This window comes from Leptodactylus fuscus, chromosome 3 (genome assembly GCF_031893055.1).
Source record: "Leptodactylus fuscus isolate aLepFus1 chromosome 3, aLepFus1.hap2, whole genome shotgun sequence".
Lineage (NCBI taxonomy): Eukaryota > Metazoa > Chordata > Amphibia > Anura > Leptodactylidae > Leptodactylus > Leptodactylus fuscus.
The window spans coordinates 58,100,123-58,117,750 of record NC_134267.1 but is presented as its reverse complement, the minus strand read 5'-3'; the positions used below and the strand labels follow the sequence as shown (position 1 = coordinate 58,117,750).

At 44.9% G+C, this 17,628-nt stretch overlaps 1 protein-coding gene and 1 non-coding gene across 2 annotated transcripts in view; one reads left to right on the top strand and one right to left on the bottom strand.

Moving 5' to 3' along the window:
• Positions 1 to 17,628, bottom strand: part of ADGB (androglobin) — a 214,934-nt gene that overhangs the window by 45,796 nt on the left and 151,510 nt on the right. The window contains exons 25-28 of the mRNA XM_075267640.1: positions 16,046 to 16,199; positions 14,797 to 14,984; positions 13,323 to 13,504; positions 11,721 to 11,884 (exon numbers count right to left, since the gene is read on the bottom strand). Coding sequence (XP_075123741.1) covers positions 11,721 to 11,884; positions 13,323 to 13,504; positions 14,797 to 14,984; positions 16,046 to 16,199 — 688 coding nt within the window. The remainder of the gene's footprint in view (positions 1 to 11,720; positions 11,885 to 13,322; positions 13,505 to 14,796; positions 14,985 to 16,045; positions 16,200 to 17,628) is intronic.
• On the top strand, positions 9,432 to 9,538 carry LOC142198766 (U6 spliceosomal RNA). The gene has a single exon (XR_012715408.1). It is a non-coding gene; the product is annotated as a U6 spliceosomal RNA (small nuclear RNA).

Genomic DNA, 17,628 nt, shown 5'->3' with positions numbered 1-17,628 from the left:
GCCATTGTCTGACTGGGAATTCAAAGAATATATGGGGGTTATGTGCACCCACAATTTTTAATACTGGTATACAGTGCCATTGTCTGACTGGGAATTCAAAAAATATATGGGGGTTACGTGCACCCACAATTTTTAATACTGCTATACAGTTCCTTTGTCTCACTGGGAATTCAAAGAATATATGGGGGTTATGTGCACCCACAATTTTTACTACTGGTATACAGTGCCATTGTCTGACTGGGAATTCAAAGAATATATGGAGGTTACGTGCACCCACAATTTTTGCTACTGCTATACAGTTCCATTGTCTCACTGGGAATTCAAAGAATATATGGGGGTTATGTGCACCCACAATTTTTACTACTGGTATACAGTGCCATTGTCTCACTGGGAATTCAAAGAATATATGGGGGTTATGTGCACCCACAATTTTTAATACTGGTATACAGTGCCATTGTCTCACTGGGAATTCAAAGAATATATGGGGGTTATGTGCACCCACAATTTTTAATACTGGTATACAGTGCCATTGTCTCACTGGGAATTCCACAAATAATTTGGGGATTCATTCACCCTACATCTCAGGCTCTTGCCATATTCACCCAGGTTGTCAGTGCTGCACCAGCTCGTTCCCAGACAGCTCGGCCCGAAAAACACGTTACCTATATAGAGGATTTGGACAATGAAGACAACATGTTCTAAATCTAATGTCTGCACCTTCTCCAGAATTAAAATAAAGGCAGCGTTTAACTTTCAAATAGCACTGCACAAAGGAAGAGCTTATCAGCTTGTCTCATGACATGCTACTGAAAAGTTTCATTTGTGTATCTTAATGTAAATATAGTTGTATAAGCTTTTTGGGTTTTAGGCACTGCCAAGTTATTTATTACCACCCGCTCCCTTATAATGATGATGACGCCAAAGTCACTGTGGGTGTTCAGAGCTCACAGCTTTGGGTGACATTTGTCTTGCTCTCTGTCGGTACCAGCTGTCTTTTTGGATACCGTAAAGTTATGTTGACTTTATTAACAGCTATAGAAGCTTTAGCCAGGTTGTGACGGTGTGTAACCCTAACAACACTAAGTGGGATACACATTAATAGTCAGTCTATGTACGCTAAACGTATCACTGAAGTAATTTTTTTTCCCTCTCCCCTAATATAAGAAAGGAACAGACATTAGACCTAGACCGGGGTTCGAGGCTTGAAAAAATCCAGTATTATTTGTTCTTCATGATGTGAAATATGTGTTGAAAAGCAACCCAAGATGAAGTCAGCCATGTGTGCCAGTGTGTTACTTGGCATGCCTTTGCTGGCCCCAACTGTAAGGGTCACTCTCCATTTCCTCCATTTTCCACTCCCCTTCACACCATTTGTGGTGAAGCAATGGGATGCACTGAAGTGCACCCTCTAGCCTCGTGTGGGATAGGGACATCAGATGCCACTCCAACCCCCTCGTCTTCCTCCGCCAGCCAACGGTGCGAAGATGAGAGGAGTGTGCTCTGAATGTTTTCTGCCTAGCAGAGGCTAGTTCTCACTTACGAAAATGGCCCCACTTTGACCTGTATATCAGGCACAATGGTGTAGGTTTCAAAGAAACATGGCACCAACAAGTTGGAAAACGTGGGCCATGCGTGGACCGTGTTTGAGTCTGGCAAGCTCCAGATCTGCTACCAGGTTCCAGCCATTATCACAGGCGCAAAAATGCCAGGCCCCAGGTGTAGCAGGGAAAAAAAAATGCCATCTCAGCCAGGATGGCATCCCTGACCTCGGAGGCACTGTGCTGTCTGTCCCCCAAGCTGATCAGTTTCAGCACGGCCTACTGACATCTCCCCATGCCAGTGTTACAGTGTTTTCCGCTAGTAGCTGGGGTGGAGGTTGCAGCTTCGTAGGGTTTCAGTCTACTCCTGCCATGAATTTTGGCCTGGGAGAGGAGATAGGCCACCCCAGTTTGCACCCGGGGAACAGACTCCACCACATTCACCCTGCCTGTCATTAAAGATAAGCACTGCAGCATCCCTGACCACAGGCGCTTGTCCATGTATCGGTGGTCAAGTGGACCTTGCAGCAAAGCGCAGAGCTCTGGGCCCGACTGATGTTATGGGACACATGCAGGCGCAAGGCAGAGACAGCACACCAAGAGAAGTAGTAACGGCTAGGCCCAGCATAGGGAGGTGCCCCAGCTGCCATCTGCTGACGGAAGGCCTGGGTCTCCAGAAGCATAAACAAACACCAACATCTCCAGGGCCAGCAGTTTATCGATGAGGCTGTTACAGGCTTGGGCATGGGGGTGGGTTGTATTGTACTTCTGCCTGCAATGAAAAGCTTGGGAAATGTGGAGTGGCTGGGAAGAGGCGCATGATGGTGCAGGCCAAAAGGGCGCATGAGGGTGAACTCCCCAATGTGTCAGAGATAGGTGTGTAGGTGTCCTTGCATCATATACTTGCACCATATTTGGCTTTGGAAGTTAATTTTGTGCCAAAAAGTGGTTAAGACAGCGATCCCTCAGCTACTCCCGTTACACTGTCTATTGAAGTTACCATCTGTGGAAGTGGACCACCATTTCTAAGATCCCAAAGGAAGCAGGCAAGAGATGTGCAGTTCAGAAAAAAAGATGAGAAAATAAGTTTAGGCTGTAGAGCACAGAGGGATCGGAGAGGACAGAGCTGGTGTCGGCCAGGTATTCCCACAACATGCGCCTATACTTGTCCCTCCTGGTGACACTAGGCCCCTGAGTGGCAGTAATTTGTCCAGGGGGGCCATTAACGTGTTCCAGACCTAGGAATAAGTCTTCCAACAGGGTAGAGTTTTGCATGCCTTTGCTTCTACCCACTGTTTTTGCTGCTTAGCTTCCCTCCACATCTACTCTGCTTTCACCCCTAAACATCACCCCAGTTTATGCCTTTGCTTCTACCCAGGTTTTTTGTTGATTTAGCTTCCCTCTACATCTACACTGCTTTAGCCCCTAGACATCACCCCTGTCCATGTGGGGTCGGTGGCCTCGTCATCCACCAACTCCTCTTCCAATTGCGCACTGCCCCCTTACTGCAAACCGCACATGACCACAGCTTGCCTTGATGGCAACTGTGTCTCATGATCCCCACTTAGGTCCAGACAAGTCGGTGGCGGGTCCAAAACCCCAAAATTGGAAGGAAATGGCAGATGCTGCAGTATTTCTAACACCTGTTCCTGGTGCTCGGGCCTGGTCTGTGTTGTACCCTGCACCCTGCTTAACGCATCTGCCATATCCGAAGTTGTGCTGAGCGCATGCTAATGTTTCGTGTCCAGTGCAATGGATGGGATGGGATTTCACATAAGTCTGCCACCCATGGCCACTCATGGTTGAGCAACTGAGGGAGTTGACTTTGACGAACCCGAGGGTTTTGGAGTTGGAACTACATCAAAGGTCTGTGCTGCTCACACACTCTGCTCAACACATGATATGTTTAGTGCCAGCAGTGTGGAGACGTCGCACAACAGCCGTTGTTCCAGCAGGTACAGGCGTTGTAGGAGTGCATAGAGGCTAGCAGCGGCAACTATACACTTTAAAAACTATCCGCACAAGCGCCACACTTTCACCAGTAGCTCAGGAACATTGGGGTACCTTTTTCAAAAGATTAGCAGCAATGAGTTAAAAACGTGGCCCAGGCATGGAATATGTTGCAGGCTGCCAAGCTACAGAGCCAATCCCAGGTTACGGCCATTATCACACATGACAACATGCCTGGGCCCAGGTGCAGTGGCAAAAACCACATTGCCGTCTCATCGAGGATGGCATGACTCACTTTGTAGGCAGTGTGCTGTCTGGCCCCCAAGCTGATGAGCTTCAGCACGGCCCGCTGACGTCTCCCCACACCAGTGTTGCAGCGTTTCCAGCTCGTAGCTGGGGTCAATTTAACAGCGGAGGAGGGTGGTGTTTCAGCCCTCCTCCCAGGAATGTTGTGTGGGGAGACAAGTCAGGCCACCACATTTTGCGACCCGGTCCACGCCTCAACTACATTCAACCACTGTGCCCAAATTGAAAGGTAGCGTCCCTGTCCGCATGCACTTGTCCATTCGTAACTGGTCACATGGAACTTTAGGGCTAAGCTCTGAATTTAGGGACCGCCTCATGTTTGGGGGAAAGTGCTGGTGTGGACGGCACAGTGCGGTGGCGCAGTAGACACTCTGCCCAAAAAGGGCAGAGTGTCCCCCAGCCGGGATTCCAACATCTCCTGGGCCAGATTTCTTGAGATGAGGCCGTTGAAGCCTTGGGCATGTGGGTGGGTTGCGCTGTACTTTAGCATGAAATGAAAGGCTTGGGAGATGGGGAGTTGCTGGGAAGAGGCGCATGATGGCGCGGGCAAAAGGAGAAATGGCAGGAAAAGGTGAGGATAAGGGTGAACTCCCTAAAGTGTCAGAGGCAGATGTGGAGGTGTCCTGGCTCCTGGTCTGGACTGCAGCGCCAGCCCTGTCAACAGTGGAAGAGGCAGTGGCCGCCAGGCCAAACGACGATTATCCTGCGCTTGCTCTCACCCACTGAGCCCAGGGCTTGCCTTCCAAATGATGGCACCCGCAAGAGGTGGTGAGATTCCTCTCCGCAGATCTCCAAACCATCTTGGACTTGCAAATTGCACTAAATTTGTCATGTAACTGACATGTATATGATGAGTCTATCCATTGTCTGTTCATTTTGGTGAAAGTCAGCCTGTCAGCTGACAGACAGCTGTGCTTGTCAGTGATGATGTCACCGGCTGCTTGTACCCCCAGTTTTTGCTGCTTAGCTTGCCTCCACATCCACACTGCTTTTGCCCCTACACATCACCCCTATCCATGCCTGTGCCTCTAGCCATAAGTCTGCCACCCATGGAAACTCATGGTGCAGAAAGTGAGGGAGCTGACTCTGAGGAACCCTTGGGTTTTGTAGCTGGTACTCCATCAAAGGTCTCTGCTGCTCACACACCCTGCTGAACATACGGTATCTAGGGTTAGAGCGTGTGGTGACCTCGCACAACAGTAGGTGCTTCAGGCAGATGTAGGCCTTGCTGGAGTGTATTGCGGCTAGCTCCAGGTACTGTAGACTTGGGAAAGTGGGTGTCCAAGTGCCGCACTTTCACCCTTAGCTCAGCTAATTTGGGGTATGTTTTTAAAAATCATTGCACCACTACATGTGGGCCAGGCATGGAACGTGTTGGAGGCTGGCAAGCTCCAGAGCCCTCCAACAAGCTAAAAAACCTGGCCCCAGGGGCAGCGGGGATAAACAAATTGCCATCTCATCCAGGATGGCATCCCTGACCTCAGAGGCAGTGTGCTGTCCGTCTCCCAAGCTGATGAGCTTCAGCCCAGCCTGCTGACGTCTCCCCACACCAGTGTTGCAGCGTTTTCAGCTCGTAGCTGGGGTAAATCTAACAGCGGAGGAGGAGGAGGGTGGTGTTTCAGCCCTCCTCCCAGGAATGTTTTGTGGGGAAACAAGTCAGGAAAATTCTTGAAACGGGAGAGTTTTGCATCTTTGCCCTTGCTGCCTATGGACATCCCTTTGCCTCTAGCCACCATTTTCCCTGCTTTGCTTGCCTCCACATCCACACTGCTTTTGCCCCTAGACATCACCCCAGTCCATGCCTTAGCTTGTACCCCCAGTTTTTCCTGCTTAGCTTGCCTCCACATCCACACTGCTTTTGCCCCTAGACATCACCCCAGTCCATGCCTTAGCTTGTACCCCCAGTTTTTCCTGCTTAGCTTGCCTCCACATCCACACTGCTTTTGCCCCTAGACATCACCCCAGTCCATGCCTTAGCTTGTACCCCCAGTTTTTCCTGCTTAGCTTGCCTCCACATCCACACTGCTTTTGCCCCTAGACATCACCCCAGTCCATGCCTTAGCTTGTATCCCCAGTTTTTCCTGCTTAGCTTGCCTCCACATCCACACTGCTTTTGCCCCTAGACATCACCCCAGTCCATGCCTTAGCTTGTACCCCCAGTTTTTCCTGCTTAGCTTGCCTCCACATCCACACTGCTTTTGCCCCTAGACATCATCCCTATCCATGCCTCTTCCCCTAGCCATAACTCTGTCACCCCTGGAAACTCATGGTGCAGAAACTTTGGTTGCTGACTTTGAGGAACCCTTGGGTTTTGTAGATGGAACTCCATCAAAGGTCTGTGCAGCTCACACACCCTGCTCAAGATATGGTATTGTAGGGTTTCAGCGTGTGTGAATGACGGACAACAGCCTGTGTTTGGACAGATGTAGGCCTTGCTAGAGTGTTTTTAGGCTAGCAGCGACTCCTGTGCACTTGCAAAAGTGGGCGCACAAGCGCCGCATTTTCAACAGTAGCTTCGGTACATTTGGGTATGTTTTTAAAAAACTTTGCACCACTAGGTTAGACGTGGGCCAAACATGGAACGTGTTGGAGGCTGGCAAGCTCCAGAGCCGCTACCAGGTTCCAGCCATTATCACAGGCGTAAAAATGCCAGGCCCCAGGTGTAGCAGGGAAAAAAAAATGCCATCTCAGCCAGGATGGCATCCCTGACCTCGGAGGCACTGTGCTGTCTGTCCCCCAAGCTGATGAGCTTCAGCACCGCCTGCTGACGTCTCCCCACACCAGTGTTTTAGCGTTTGCCGCTAGTAGCTGTGGTGGAGGTTGCAGCGTCGTAGGGTTTCAGTCTACTCCTGCCATGAATTTTGGCCTGGGAGAGGAGATAGGCCACCCCAGTTTGCACCCGGGGAACAGACTCCACCACATTCACCCTGCCTGTCATTAAAGATAAGCACTGCAGCATCCCTGACCACAGGCGCTTGTCCAAGTGTCGGTGGTCAAGTGGACCTTGCAGCAAAGCGCGGAACTAAGGGCCCACCTGATGTTGAGTGACACGTGCTGGTGCAAGGCGGGGACGCCACACCGGGAGAAGTTGAGACGGCTAGGGACGGCATAGTGAGGTGCCACAGTTGCCATCAGGTCCGGGAAGGCGGGAGTTTCAACAAGCCGGAACGCCAACCTCTCCTGGGCCAGCAGTTTAGCGATGTTGGCGTTCTAGGCTTGCGTGGGTGGGTGGTTAGCGGTGTATTTCTGCCGGCGCTCCAATGTCTGAGAGATGGTGGGTTGTTGTAAAGAAGCGCCTGATGGTGCCTTTGATGGTGCAGGAGAAGGAGATAAGACAGAAACAGGGGAGGATGAGGGAGAAGTCAACAAAGTGGCGGAGGCAGATGAAGTGATGTCCTGGCTCGTCCTCTGGAGTGCATCGCCAGCACTGTGAGCAGAGGCAGTGGCATGAACGGCGGGCGACGTTTGTCCTGCCGTTGCTGCCTGCCACTGATTCCATTGCTTGGATTCCAAATGACGGTGCATTGAAGTGGTGGACAGGTTGCTCTTCTCAGGGCCCCTACTCGATTTCGAGAGGCAAATTGTGTAGACGACACTATATCTGTCCTCGGCGCATTCCTTGAAAAAACTCTACACCTTCAAGAAACGTGCCCTCGATGGGGGAGTTTTTCTGGGCTGGGTACAAAAGGGAACATCTTCGGACATTCCGGGTCTGGCCTGGCTTCGGCAAAGCAGCTGACCTCTGCCTCTGGACATGTCTCTGCCTCTAGCTACCCTTTTTGGTGCTGCACCTGCCTCAACATCCACACTACTTTCCCAGCTTGACATCTGCCTTGTCCAGGTGGGGTCGGTGTCCTCGTCGTCCACCACCTCCTCTTCCAACTCCTGTCTCGCCTCCTCCTCCTGCACAATGCGCATGTCAACTGGCTGCCCTGACAGCAACTGCGTCTCATCGTCGTCGATGAGGGTGGGTTGCTGGTCATCCGCCACCAAATCGACCGGAGATGGAATGGAGGAGACTCTAGTGTTTGAGCATCTGGACACAGATACTCGTCTGTTAGGTCCGTGGAATCGCGAAATGGAGGGGCAGGTTGCGGTACAGTCAAAGGAAGGGAGAACAGCTCTGGGGAGCAGGGACAGTTGGGGTTATTGTTCTGAGAAGATTGGGAATTTTGGGTGGAAGGAGGACAAGACTGTTGGGTAAGAGGAGGTAGAGGCTGACTGGCTGGTGGACAATGTGCTTTAAGCGTTATCCGACAGCCATTGCAAGACCTGTTCCTGGTTCTCGGGCCTACTAATCTTTGTACCATTCAGCCTAGTTAATGTGGAACTTTTGTGCAAAGCGCAGAACTTAGGGCCCGCCTGATGTTAAGGGACACACGCTGGTACAAGGCTCAACTCACCCTAAGTGCCAAAAACACTGCTGGTGCAAGGCTCTACTCATGCCAAGGGCCTCAATCTCTGCTGGTAGCTCAGCTTAAGGTCATGTAACTTTGTTTGGAAGGGCTCATGTTAAGGGCTAGAAAAGTGAATTTTGGAAGGTCTTACCACATCACACACACACACACACACACACACACACACACACACACACACACACACTCAAAATGACAGTTAAGGGTGAGGGCTTTTGGAATTCCCATTGCCTATTCCATTTGTGGTTGTCATGGGGAACGTGATTTAAAGGGGTGGTTGTTACTGTTTGTTGAGCTTAAATTGGGGTTTGTGTCCATCCATTTGGGGAGTAAAGAAGGTTTCCAGGTATTTTCCCACTTTGATAGAGGTTTTTTTGAATGTGGAAAGTGTGTAGTTGTTAGGCAGTGATGTTGGGGTAATAGAGGGTCTTTGGTGTGTTAGATGCCCCCAGGCATGCTTCCCCTGCTGTCCCAGTGTCATTCCAGAGGTGTTGGCATCATTTCCTGGGGTGTCATAGTGGACTTGGTGACCCTCCAGACACGGATTTGGGTTTCCCCCTTAACGAGTATCTGTTCCCCATAGACTATAATGGGGTTCGAAACCCGTTCGAACACACGAACATTGAGCGGCTGTTCGAATCGAATTTCGAACCTCGAACATTTTAGTGTTCGCTCATCTCTAGTGATAACTAGAGATGAACGCGTACTATTCGAAACAGCCGTTTCGAATAGCACACACCCATAGGAATGAATGGAAGCGGCTGGCGCGCAGACTTTGCCGGCAGCTTAACCCCTTAACCCTCTGCGTGCCGGCGGCATCCATTCCTTCCTGTGGGTGCGTGCTATTCGAAATGGGAGTTTCGGTTAGTACTCGCTCATCTCTAGTGATAACTCCTAACCACCTCCCCAAGCATATTCAGCTGTTATCACTGTGTTATACAGCACATTACAGTGATAAACATCATAACTTTGTTATGTATGTTACTTTTGTACATTTGGAGAAAAACAAGCCTTCAGTTACCTCCATTGCTCTGGAAATGCCGTGTCAAAAATCGCTGCATCTTACAGTCCCTGAAAAGTGCACACATTGCAGAAAACTACCCACAGCAGAAATGCTGTGATTTCCCAAACCATTGCGTTTTTGGAAATTACAGAATGTCCATCATACCTACGGAAACACAGCTTCCATATAGGTATAAACGAAGCGGAAAGTCCGCAGAGGGTGTTCCCTTCGGCAGCAAATATACTAAAATTAGAATGACACAAAGAAGATTAACATGGCCCCTGTGCAAGGATGACACACAAATTTGTGAAGCAGTCCATAAAAAAAAAAAAAAAAAGAAAATCTGCAGAAGAAACTCTGAGGCTCTTCTGTGAAAGGCGCTAAGGGAAAAAACGCAATTTGTGTGCATGTAGCCTTAAAGAGGACCTTTCACATGTACACACGGTTTTATATACCATTAGAAAGCCAACAGTGCGCTGAATTGTCAACTTTCCCATTATATACTGCGGGGGAAGAGCTATTGGTGCCGTTACCGATAGCTCTTCACTGTCAGAAGGGTGTTCCTGACAGTCTAGCTGGGAACACTCCTCCTGATAGTATCGTGTGTAGCGCTATCATGTGAGGGGGCGTTCCCTACCACCCAGCCATGATGCTGAGCCCCCCAGTACTAGTCTATGGATGGAATCTGGGACGGAGAGGCTCAAACACTAGTGTGACGCTAGCATTACAGTGTTTTATGTAGTGACAAGTAAATACTATAATAAGCATATTTTATAGGTAGTAAACAAGTTTTTGTGATGGATTATTTTTATATTCAAACTCACTTTGTTTGTATCGGAAGCAGACAAGCCCACATCCCGCATTTTGGGAACATTAGGTTATGTAAAGTATAAAATGTTTTTTGTGTAAAAAAACGTTTGGTCTCCTTGTTTCGTTACTGGTAACTAGATTATATAATTTATGCATCACTTTTGTTTTATATTATAGAAATGAAATAGATCGGTCCACATTTGACTTCCATTTTCATATGTTACTTTCCAGGTATCCAGTCACCCTAGTGCTTTGTAAATAATTTCTAAATGAATATGTACTCTCTCTATATAATTAAACTTTTACAGAGTTTTACATCTGTATTATTCACAGTCAAAGATCTGACAATGAAGGAAAACCATTAGGGCTTTTTTTTCTGACTGATTTCCCTATGAAACATTAAATGCCATTAGAAACAAAAAGATCCCTTCCTTTAGTGACATTTCTTTGCAGATTCATATTATGTCAGTTCAATTCAAGTCCTGAATGAATTTTCCTAAGTCATCAGTGTGTAAGAATTGTTTTGCCAACAGTCTTCTAAGAAATCAATAATAAGTATGAAATACCTTTAACTTTAATGAACTACATAATAATACATCGTCTATAGAGCGGAAGCTTTTACAATGTTACACGCATCATGTAAAAGAAGTAGCAAACAATTCATCAAGGTCTCATCGCTGCAATTATAATATAAATCTGGAAACAGTCTTAGCCTTGGCTTGGAAATCCTTTCAGGCTAAAACAATGCTGAACTGCCTTTTTCTACATTAAATTGATCTAATTGTTTCATGCATTTTACATTGTGTATCAGGACAGTTCTAAAAGCTTTGGGATGTTTGGAAAACACAACCTAATTCTGGATATATTACGTTAAATTGGACCTATCGCCATTTCCACTAACTCCAGTTCTTAGCACTGATAATGGCTCAGTTGTCATTTTTCTCCATTTCTAAGCATCAGTGCTGTTAGGTTCATCTGTATACTTTAAATATATTTTTTTTACTGACAAAACTACCCTGTTAATGAAAAATATTTTGTTAAGGACTTTTTTGGGCAATAGTTTTAAATATGTTGTTCCTTACCGCCCAGCCATGATGTTGACACATAATGGGAAAACCGAATTCAGTGCACTGTTGTCTTTCTAGCAGTATATAAAACCGCCTGTGCTCCGAGGACATGAAAGGTCCTCTTTAATCATTTTAAGGTGTGATTCCTACCAAACTTGTTTGACCCGAAGCAAGTCTTGGACCCATGCCACTCGACCCGAAACGAATCTTGAGAGGTTCGTCCAGCTCTAGTGATAACAAAGTGGCTCAGTGAATAGAACAATGAACTTCTCATGCATGACCAGGAAACTCCTCAGATCTCAATCCCATTGAGAACCTGTGGTCAGTCCTCAAAAAGCAGGTAGGCAAATAGAAACACAGAAATTGTGATAAATTCCAAGCACAGCTTAGGCAAGAAAGGGTTGTCAAGATTTGGCTGAGCTGATATCCAGCATGTCAGGGTCAAATTGCAAAAGTTCATGCAGAAAAAGATCTGTTTAATAAGTAATACAATAGTGACATCCCAATTTCACGCAGATGGTGGCTGTTCTCCTTTCTGCCCTTATTGATATCATTAATAATAAAACTGCTCATGGCCTCTGCCACCACAATAACTTCATCATTAATCTATATTAAAAGGAGCGACTATTACCGGCTGTGGAGATGGCACTTTTATTTCTGTGGTTTCATTCTCTGCAGAATGTTGAGTTTCAGCAATGCTCTCAGGTCTTGAAGATGTCTTGTTATTTTTCTGACTTCCCCCTGAACTGATTCTTCCTTTCTTTGTTCCACTCACGAATACCTGACTTTTGCTTGCTATTAAATTGTAAATCATATAAAGGTACATTTGTTACATCATGATAAAATACATAGAACAAATAATACGATTGAAGCTATTGAATCTATACATCACTTTCTTAGTTTTTGTAATACATTGTACTTTTAAAATATCCTTTTAAAAAATAACTAGTTTTTAGTCCCTTAGAAAATAATTTCCCTTCATTCCTATACCAATGGGTCCCTAGTTCTGCACTCTTTGTTTATTCGGCATCTTGATTCATGACCAAACCAGCTGACCACTGACCAGGGACTGACTGTCACAAAAGAACAATTGAATCCATGGGGAGATTTATCTGGACTGACGTTTCTTAAACCTGCCTTGATCTGTCATTAAAATATGCCTAATTTATTAAGAGGCTCATTCAAGTACCGATGGGTCACTCATCCTGCATCTTTTGTCTATTCAGCAGTCACAATAATGTGCTCATGCCTCTTAATAAATAAGGCGCGTCTTTTACTCTCTCTGCAACAGAACTCCAAGTCTACAACAACTAGGAGCCTGAATAGATTTCAGCTAGAATACCAGTTTCTGGCATAAATGATAATAGATCTGTTGGTTTACAAGAAGCCACTTCCCTTCCAACTCAGCCCAACCTCGACATGCCATCTTTTCCAAAAAGTGGCATAAATGTCAAAAATGCATCAAAAGTTTGACAAATTAGCACAAAACTGTTGAGGCTTCCAAATTTGCAACATTTATCATAGATTTTAAATCAGAAACTTCCATAAAATGTATGATAAATTCTCCCTATGTTTGCTGGCAAAGCAAGTAGAGGGAGTCATATATTCAGTCAGTTCAGCCACTTTCCTGTGGGCCAATGGATGCTCATGTAAGAGGCCACAGGAAAATGGCTGAACAGACAGTGGGATATGCAGTAGGCTCAGCCGGATGATGATGCGGCAGAGAGGCGTCGGCAGAAGAAGACAGAGGCATCGCTGGAGCGTCTTTGGTAAGCACAGGGGGAATGCCTTTTGCTTTCCTGGCATAGGGGGATCGCCCCCTGTGGTTTCTAAAGACTCATTTGCATAAGGAATAAAAAAAAGAAAATTCTCAGGAATGGCAGCGCAGATCAAAAAAAGAAAGGTGGGAGAAGAATAGCCTTTCTAAAGGCTATTCCGATGTGGTCTTTGTAGAAAAGGAATTCTAATAACTGAATCCCTTTAAAGCTACATTCATATTTGCGCTGGAGTCCGGTGAAAATCGGCTAAAAAGAAAGTCCTGAAAGGAGAACTTTTTGCTTCACTTGTATCAGATAAAGATAACAGACACCCAATGGATCCCATTATATTCAATAGAGCACCAGCGCTAATGTAAACCTAGCTTAAATATGTAAAATGCATCTTAGATACAGTCTAACAAATATCTTACAATGCAAGAACATCATATTGTAAGATGCAGTTCAAAAATACTCACAGTGAGAGCTTAAAGGCCTTTCGTTCGACATGAAGCAAAATGCAGGTATAAGTGCTTGGCCTTTGCCAGTTGCACTTACAACTTCTTCATCATTAAGGATCTGTATCTTGATGAATACATCTGGCTTAGAGGGTTGTACCTGAATGGTTGCAACATGGTCTACTGATGCTTTTATAGTGTACCTTTGTCACAAGAGCAGAACAAAGAAATCATTATGTCAGAATGCAGCACAAACAGAAAGACTCCTGGCAGACAGTGACAAGAGATTTATGTTACTATAAAAAAGCGGATGAATAAGTTGCTTGTTCACTTTCTGTCTGTAGATAAAATATGTCTGTGGCGTCATAGTCTGTCAGAAGCTTGAAGCTTTCTGAATGAATATTTTATTATTTCTTCTTACATGCCACAGTTTATACAGTTTCTATTATAATTAATGGATAAGAAAGGATAACAGAAGCTTTAAAAATCAAGGATAACTTTCACTTTTGTATAAATCCTTTCCTAAGGCTGGACTTACATGAACGTGAGTTAAATCCGCAAATGGTCCGCAATCGTGGGTTCTCAATTGCAGACCATTTGCGGACACATTGTATTCAGTGCGGCCTTTTACACCACTGGATATTTTATCCATGGTGCGTCGTGCCTTGACGGGGGTCCACACTGAATACCACAGGTCCACAAAGTCATAGACATCACGACACGGCATGGACTGTCCCATAGAACTCTATGGGCGTGTGCTGTGATATACTGTACACTTTGTGGATAGACACGGACGTCTGCGGAATGACTTAAGTGTTGCTGATCAGCAAACTGCGGACTGCAAAAACCAATACGGTCGTGTAAGACCAGCTTAAATATGTGCATTAAAGGGGCTCTATCAGCAAAATTATGCTGTAAGAGCCCCACATATGCGTGAATAACTTTTAAAAAGGCTATTCAGGCACCGCTAAACTTATTTTAAACCCTGCTCCTGTTTTAAACTAAAACTATAAAAACATATATGTAAATCATACCTTTGCATGCATGAGGGGTGGTCGTGCACGATCCGACGTCATCTTCGGTCCCGCCTTCCTCTTCTTTCTTCTTCCAGCGACGTCCTCCTGTCCTGGCTCTTCTCCGCCTTCATCTTCTGTTCTTCTGGCGGGTCGCATTCAAATCCCGCACGTGCGCAGTAGCACTCCCTCCGGAGCTCTACTGCGCATACGCCGACGCCATTTTTGTTGTAGTTCTAAGTATCCCTGCGCGAGGATAAGCAGTACGCTCGCGAACGTCTTCACTCTGGAAGAACAGAAGATGAAGGCGGAGAAGAGCCAGCACAGGAGGACGTCGCAGGAAGAAGAAAGAAGAGGAAGGCGGGACCGAAGATGATGTCGGATCGTGCATGACCGCCCCCGTGCATGCAAAGGTATGATTTACATATATGGGTTTGGGTTTTGTTTTGTTTTTAACTGTAATGTTTTGTACATGTTTTTACCTCAATAGTATTTCTTTCTCGTTGGGTATATAATAATCTCGGATTTCTTTCACACAGAAGGCATTATTTGCAATGTCTCGGGACAGTGTCGGTAAAGGATTACAGGCCCCAATGAGTCTTAATTTCCATTTTCCAGATACCACAGAAAATTCCCCAGTATGTGCTTCAGCCATAAATGTATACCCCTTCTGAAATTTGACAAAGGTAAACTTAGATTACATATAATATTGTACTGAATGCACATACATTAATATTAGACTCAGTTAAGGTTATGGAAGTAAATGCAATTAATTAAAACAAAATCAATTTTGCCATTTCAAAAAAACTAAAAAAAACTGTTCTGATTTTCATGTGAATTGTGAAGTCAATCTGATATATTCCATGCAGGATTTTGCCACCCCACTACAAGCTATTAACTAACAGTTTTTTCCCTATACCAGCTCACTTGAACTTTTAAAAATTTCTCTAAACAAGAAAATGGGGATTGAGAATTGCCCAGAAACTTGAATTTTTAAAAAATTTCTTTATTTGTAGGTGTAATCGCCAAACCCTATATTCAGTACTATGAGTTAGAATCAATCACTCTAAACATAATAATGTCTTAAAGGGTGATGTCACCTGTGGTGTCATTTCGCATTTCAGGATAATCTGAGATGTGTCTGTGAAGGAGGAGTAACACTATTTCTTGTCATTATATAATTTTATTTAGCATTAGTTATCAGTCTCCAGTCCTCTCTGAGTTGGTGGTTGGAGACAAGATACCATACACTGCACACAGTGAGTACTAGAAAATCTGCTCTAAAACTGTCACTCAGAAATAGTCCAAAGATTATGCAGGGTGTACACAAATAAGTGCTGGAACGTTTCTACTCAGCTTTCTTCCCTTATCTCCTGCACTTATACTGCTCACTCCTCTCTCCTCCCTTTAAGAGTCAGGGTGTTACAGGGACTACTAACTTGAGGTTATAGAGCAGGGTTGCTGCTTCTTGGGTAGTTATTAATATGGTCTACTGGGGCAAATTTCTATTACAACACACTTAGGGGCAGTATAATTATTTGGGTGTATCTAGACAAGTATTTGGTTGGCTAATTCTCATTGTTTTAGTATTATTAACTATTCTGAAATGTCTGTCTTATTACCGGACATGCCTATGTGTCTACTCTTACAGTTGTAATTGCAAAACTGTGGCTGCCTACATGGTGTTGGTTCTTGATCATAACATGTAATGCATAGTTACATACCACTTACCGTATTTTTGGTGTATATAAATGGTGCTACTCTGTTACACACCAGAGGTATTTCCTCCAGTGTATCATTATTAATGACATGAAGTGCACAGGATTGGAGGTTTGTGTACATCTTCGGCACTACAAGCATATCTTCAGGAACATGGAAAACTTCCCTAAAGAAGTTGAAGGATGTAGTTAAAAAAACAGGAACTAGGAAATAATTCAACTATGGATGAATACATCCATTACAATAGAATTACATTATGAAATGTCATTCATTTTAATGAAGTGCCCTTTCTAATTCTACATCAACTAATTTGTTATAAAAAAAACCCAAAAAACTATATCAAACAAACCCAACCTCCAACACCCTCCACACCCCTGTACCTCCCAACACAAAATGAAAAAAAAAATGTACACATTGACAAGAATTTATCAAGGGGCGAAGTTTTCCAGATGCAAATGCACAGCAGACGGTGAAAAGTAAATATATAAGGTGTGCAGCATAAATAGGGTACACCAAATTCACCACCATTTTCCCATTAGCTGCTAGGATTGGAGGGGCAGTTTTAACTGGCGTAGCAGTAAGCTTTGGTTGTACCTTGATGTATGCTCGATGTAGCTTAAACATCTCCCTTCCTGCAAAAGTCAGTTTTTCCCTAAAGATTTTTGGGATTTTTTTTTGCTGCATTGTACAAGATATATATATATATATATATATATATATATATATATGTATATATACACACACACACACAATATAATGTATATACTCGAGTATAAGCCGACTTTTTCAGCACAGTTTCCACAGGGTCCACAGAGAACAGAAAACTGGAAGGACCTGCATAAATGAAATGAAGGGGGAGGTCCTTTAGGGCTACTGCTCAGTGATTGGCTTGTCATGTAAGGTCGCGTGACTGTGATGTCATCAAATGTCCTGTAGAAACTAGAATGTAATATCTGCAGATAAGTTAGTGGTCAGGATTCATTGTGTCTTATGTCTGTGGTTTGGAGGAGAAGAAGCAACAGTAAAGTGAAAGTAGAATACAGGTACCTGCTGTGCCTATTAATGTCAGGCATTTGGGGGTATTACCATATATACTCGAGTATAAGCCGACCCGAATATAAGCTGAGGCCCCTAATTTTACCACAAAAAACTGGGAAAACGTATTGACTTGAGTATAAGCCTAGAAATGCAGCAGCTACTGGAAAATTTCAAAAATTAAAATGGTCGGAGTTTTTGGGTGCAGTAGTTGCTGGGTGCTGGGAAGGGGAGGGGGTGTTTTGGTTGTCTGTCTGCCCCTTCCCTGAGCTTGAGGACTGAGTTTTTTTCCCCCACTTGTAATTCAGCCTGGCTGAATATAGGGTATCTTCAGTGCTCCTATTAACCCCTTCCGGACGGAACAGGAGCACTGCAGACACCCTATATTCAGTAGACCGGGCACTGTCAGACACAGAGATACCTAATGTGTATGTGTTTCACAGTCATTTTCTACTTTTGCATGTATTCTAGGGAAAGGAGTGGTTTACAATTTTTTTTCTTTTTTAAAGCTTCTTTTTTCTCCCCACTATTTTATGGGAGATTCTATACATTGATATTGC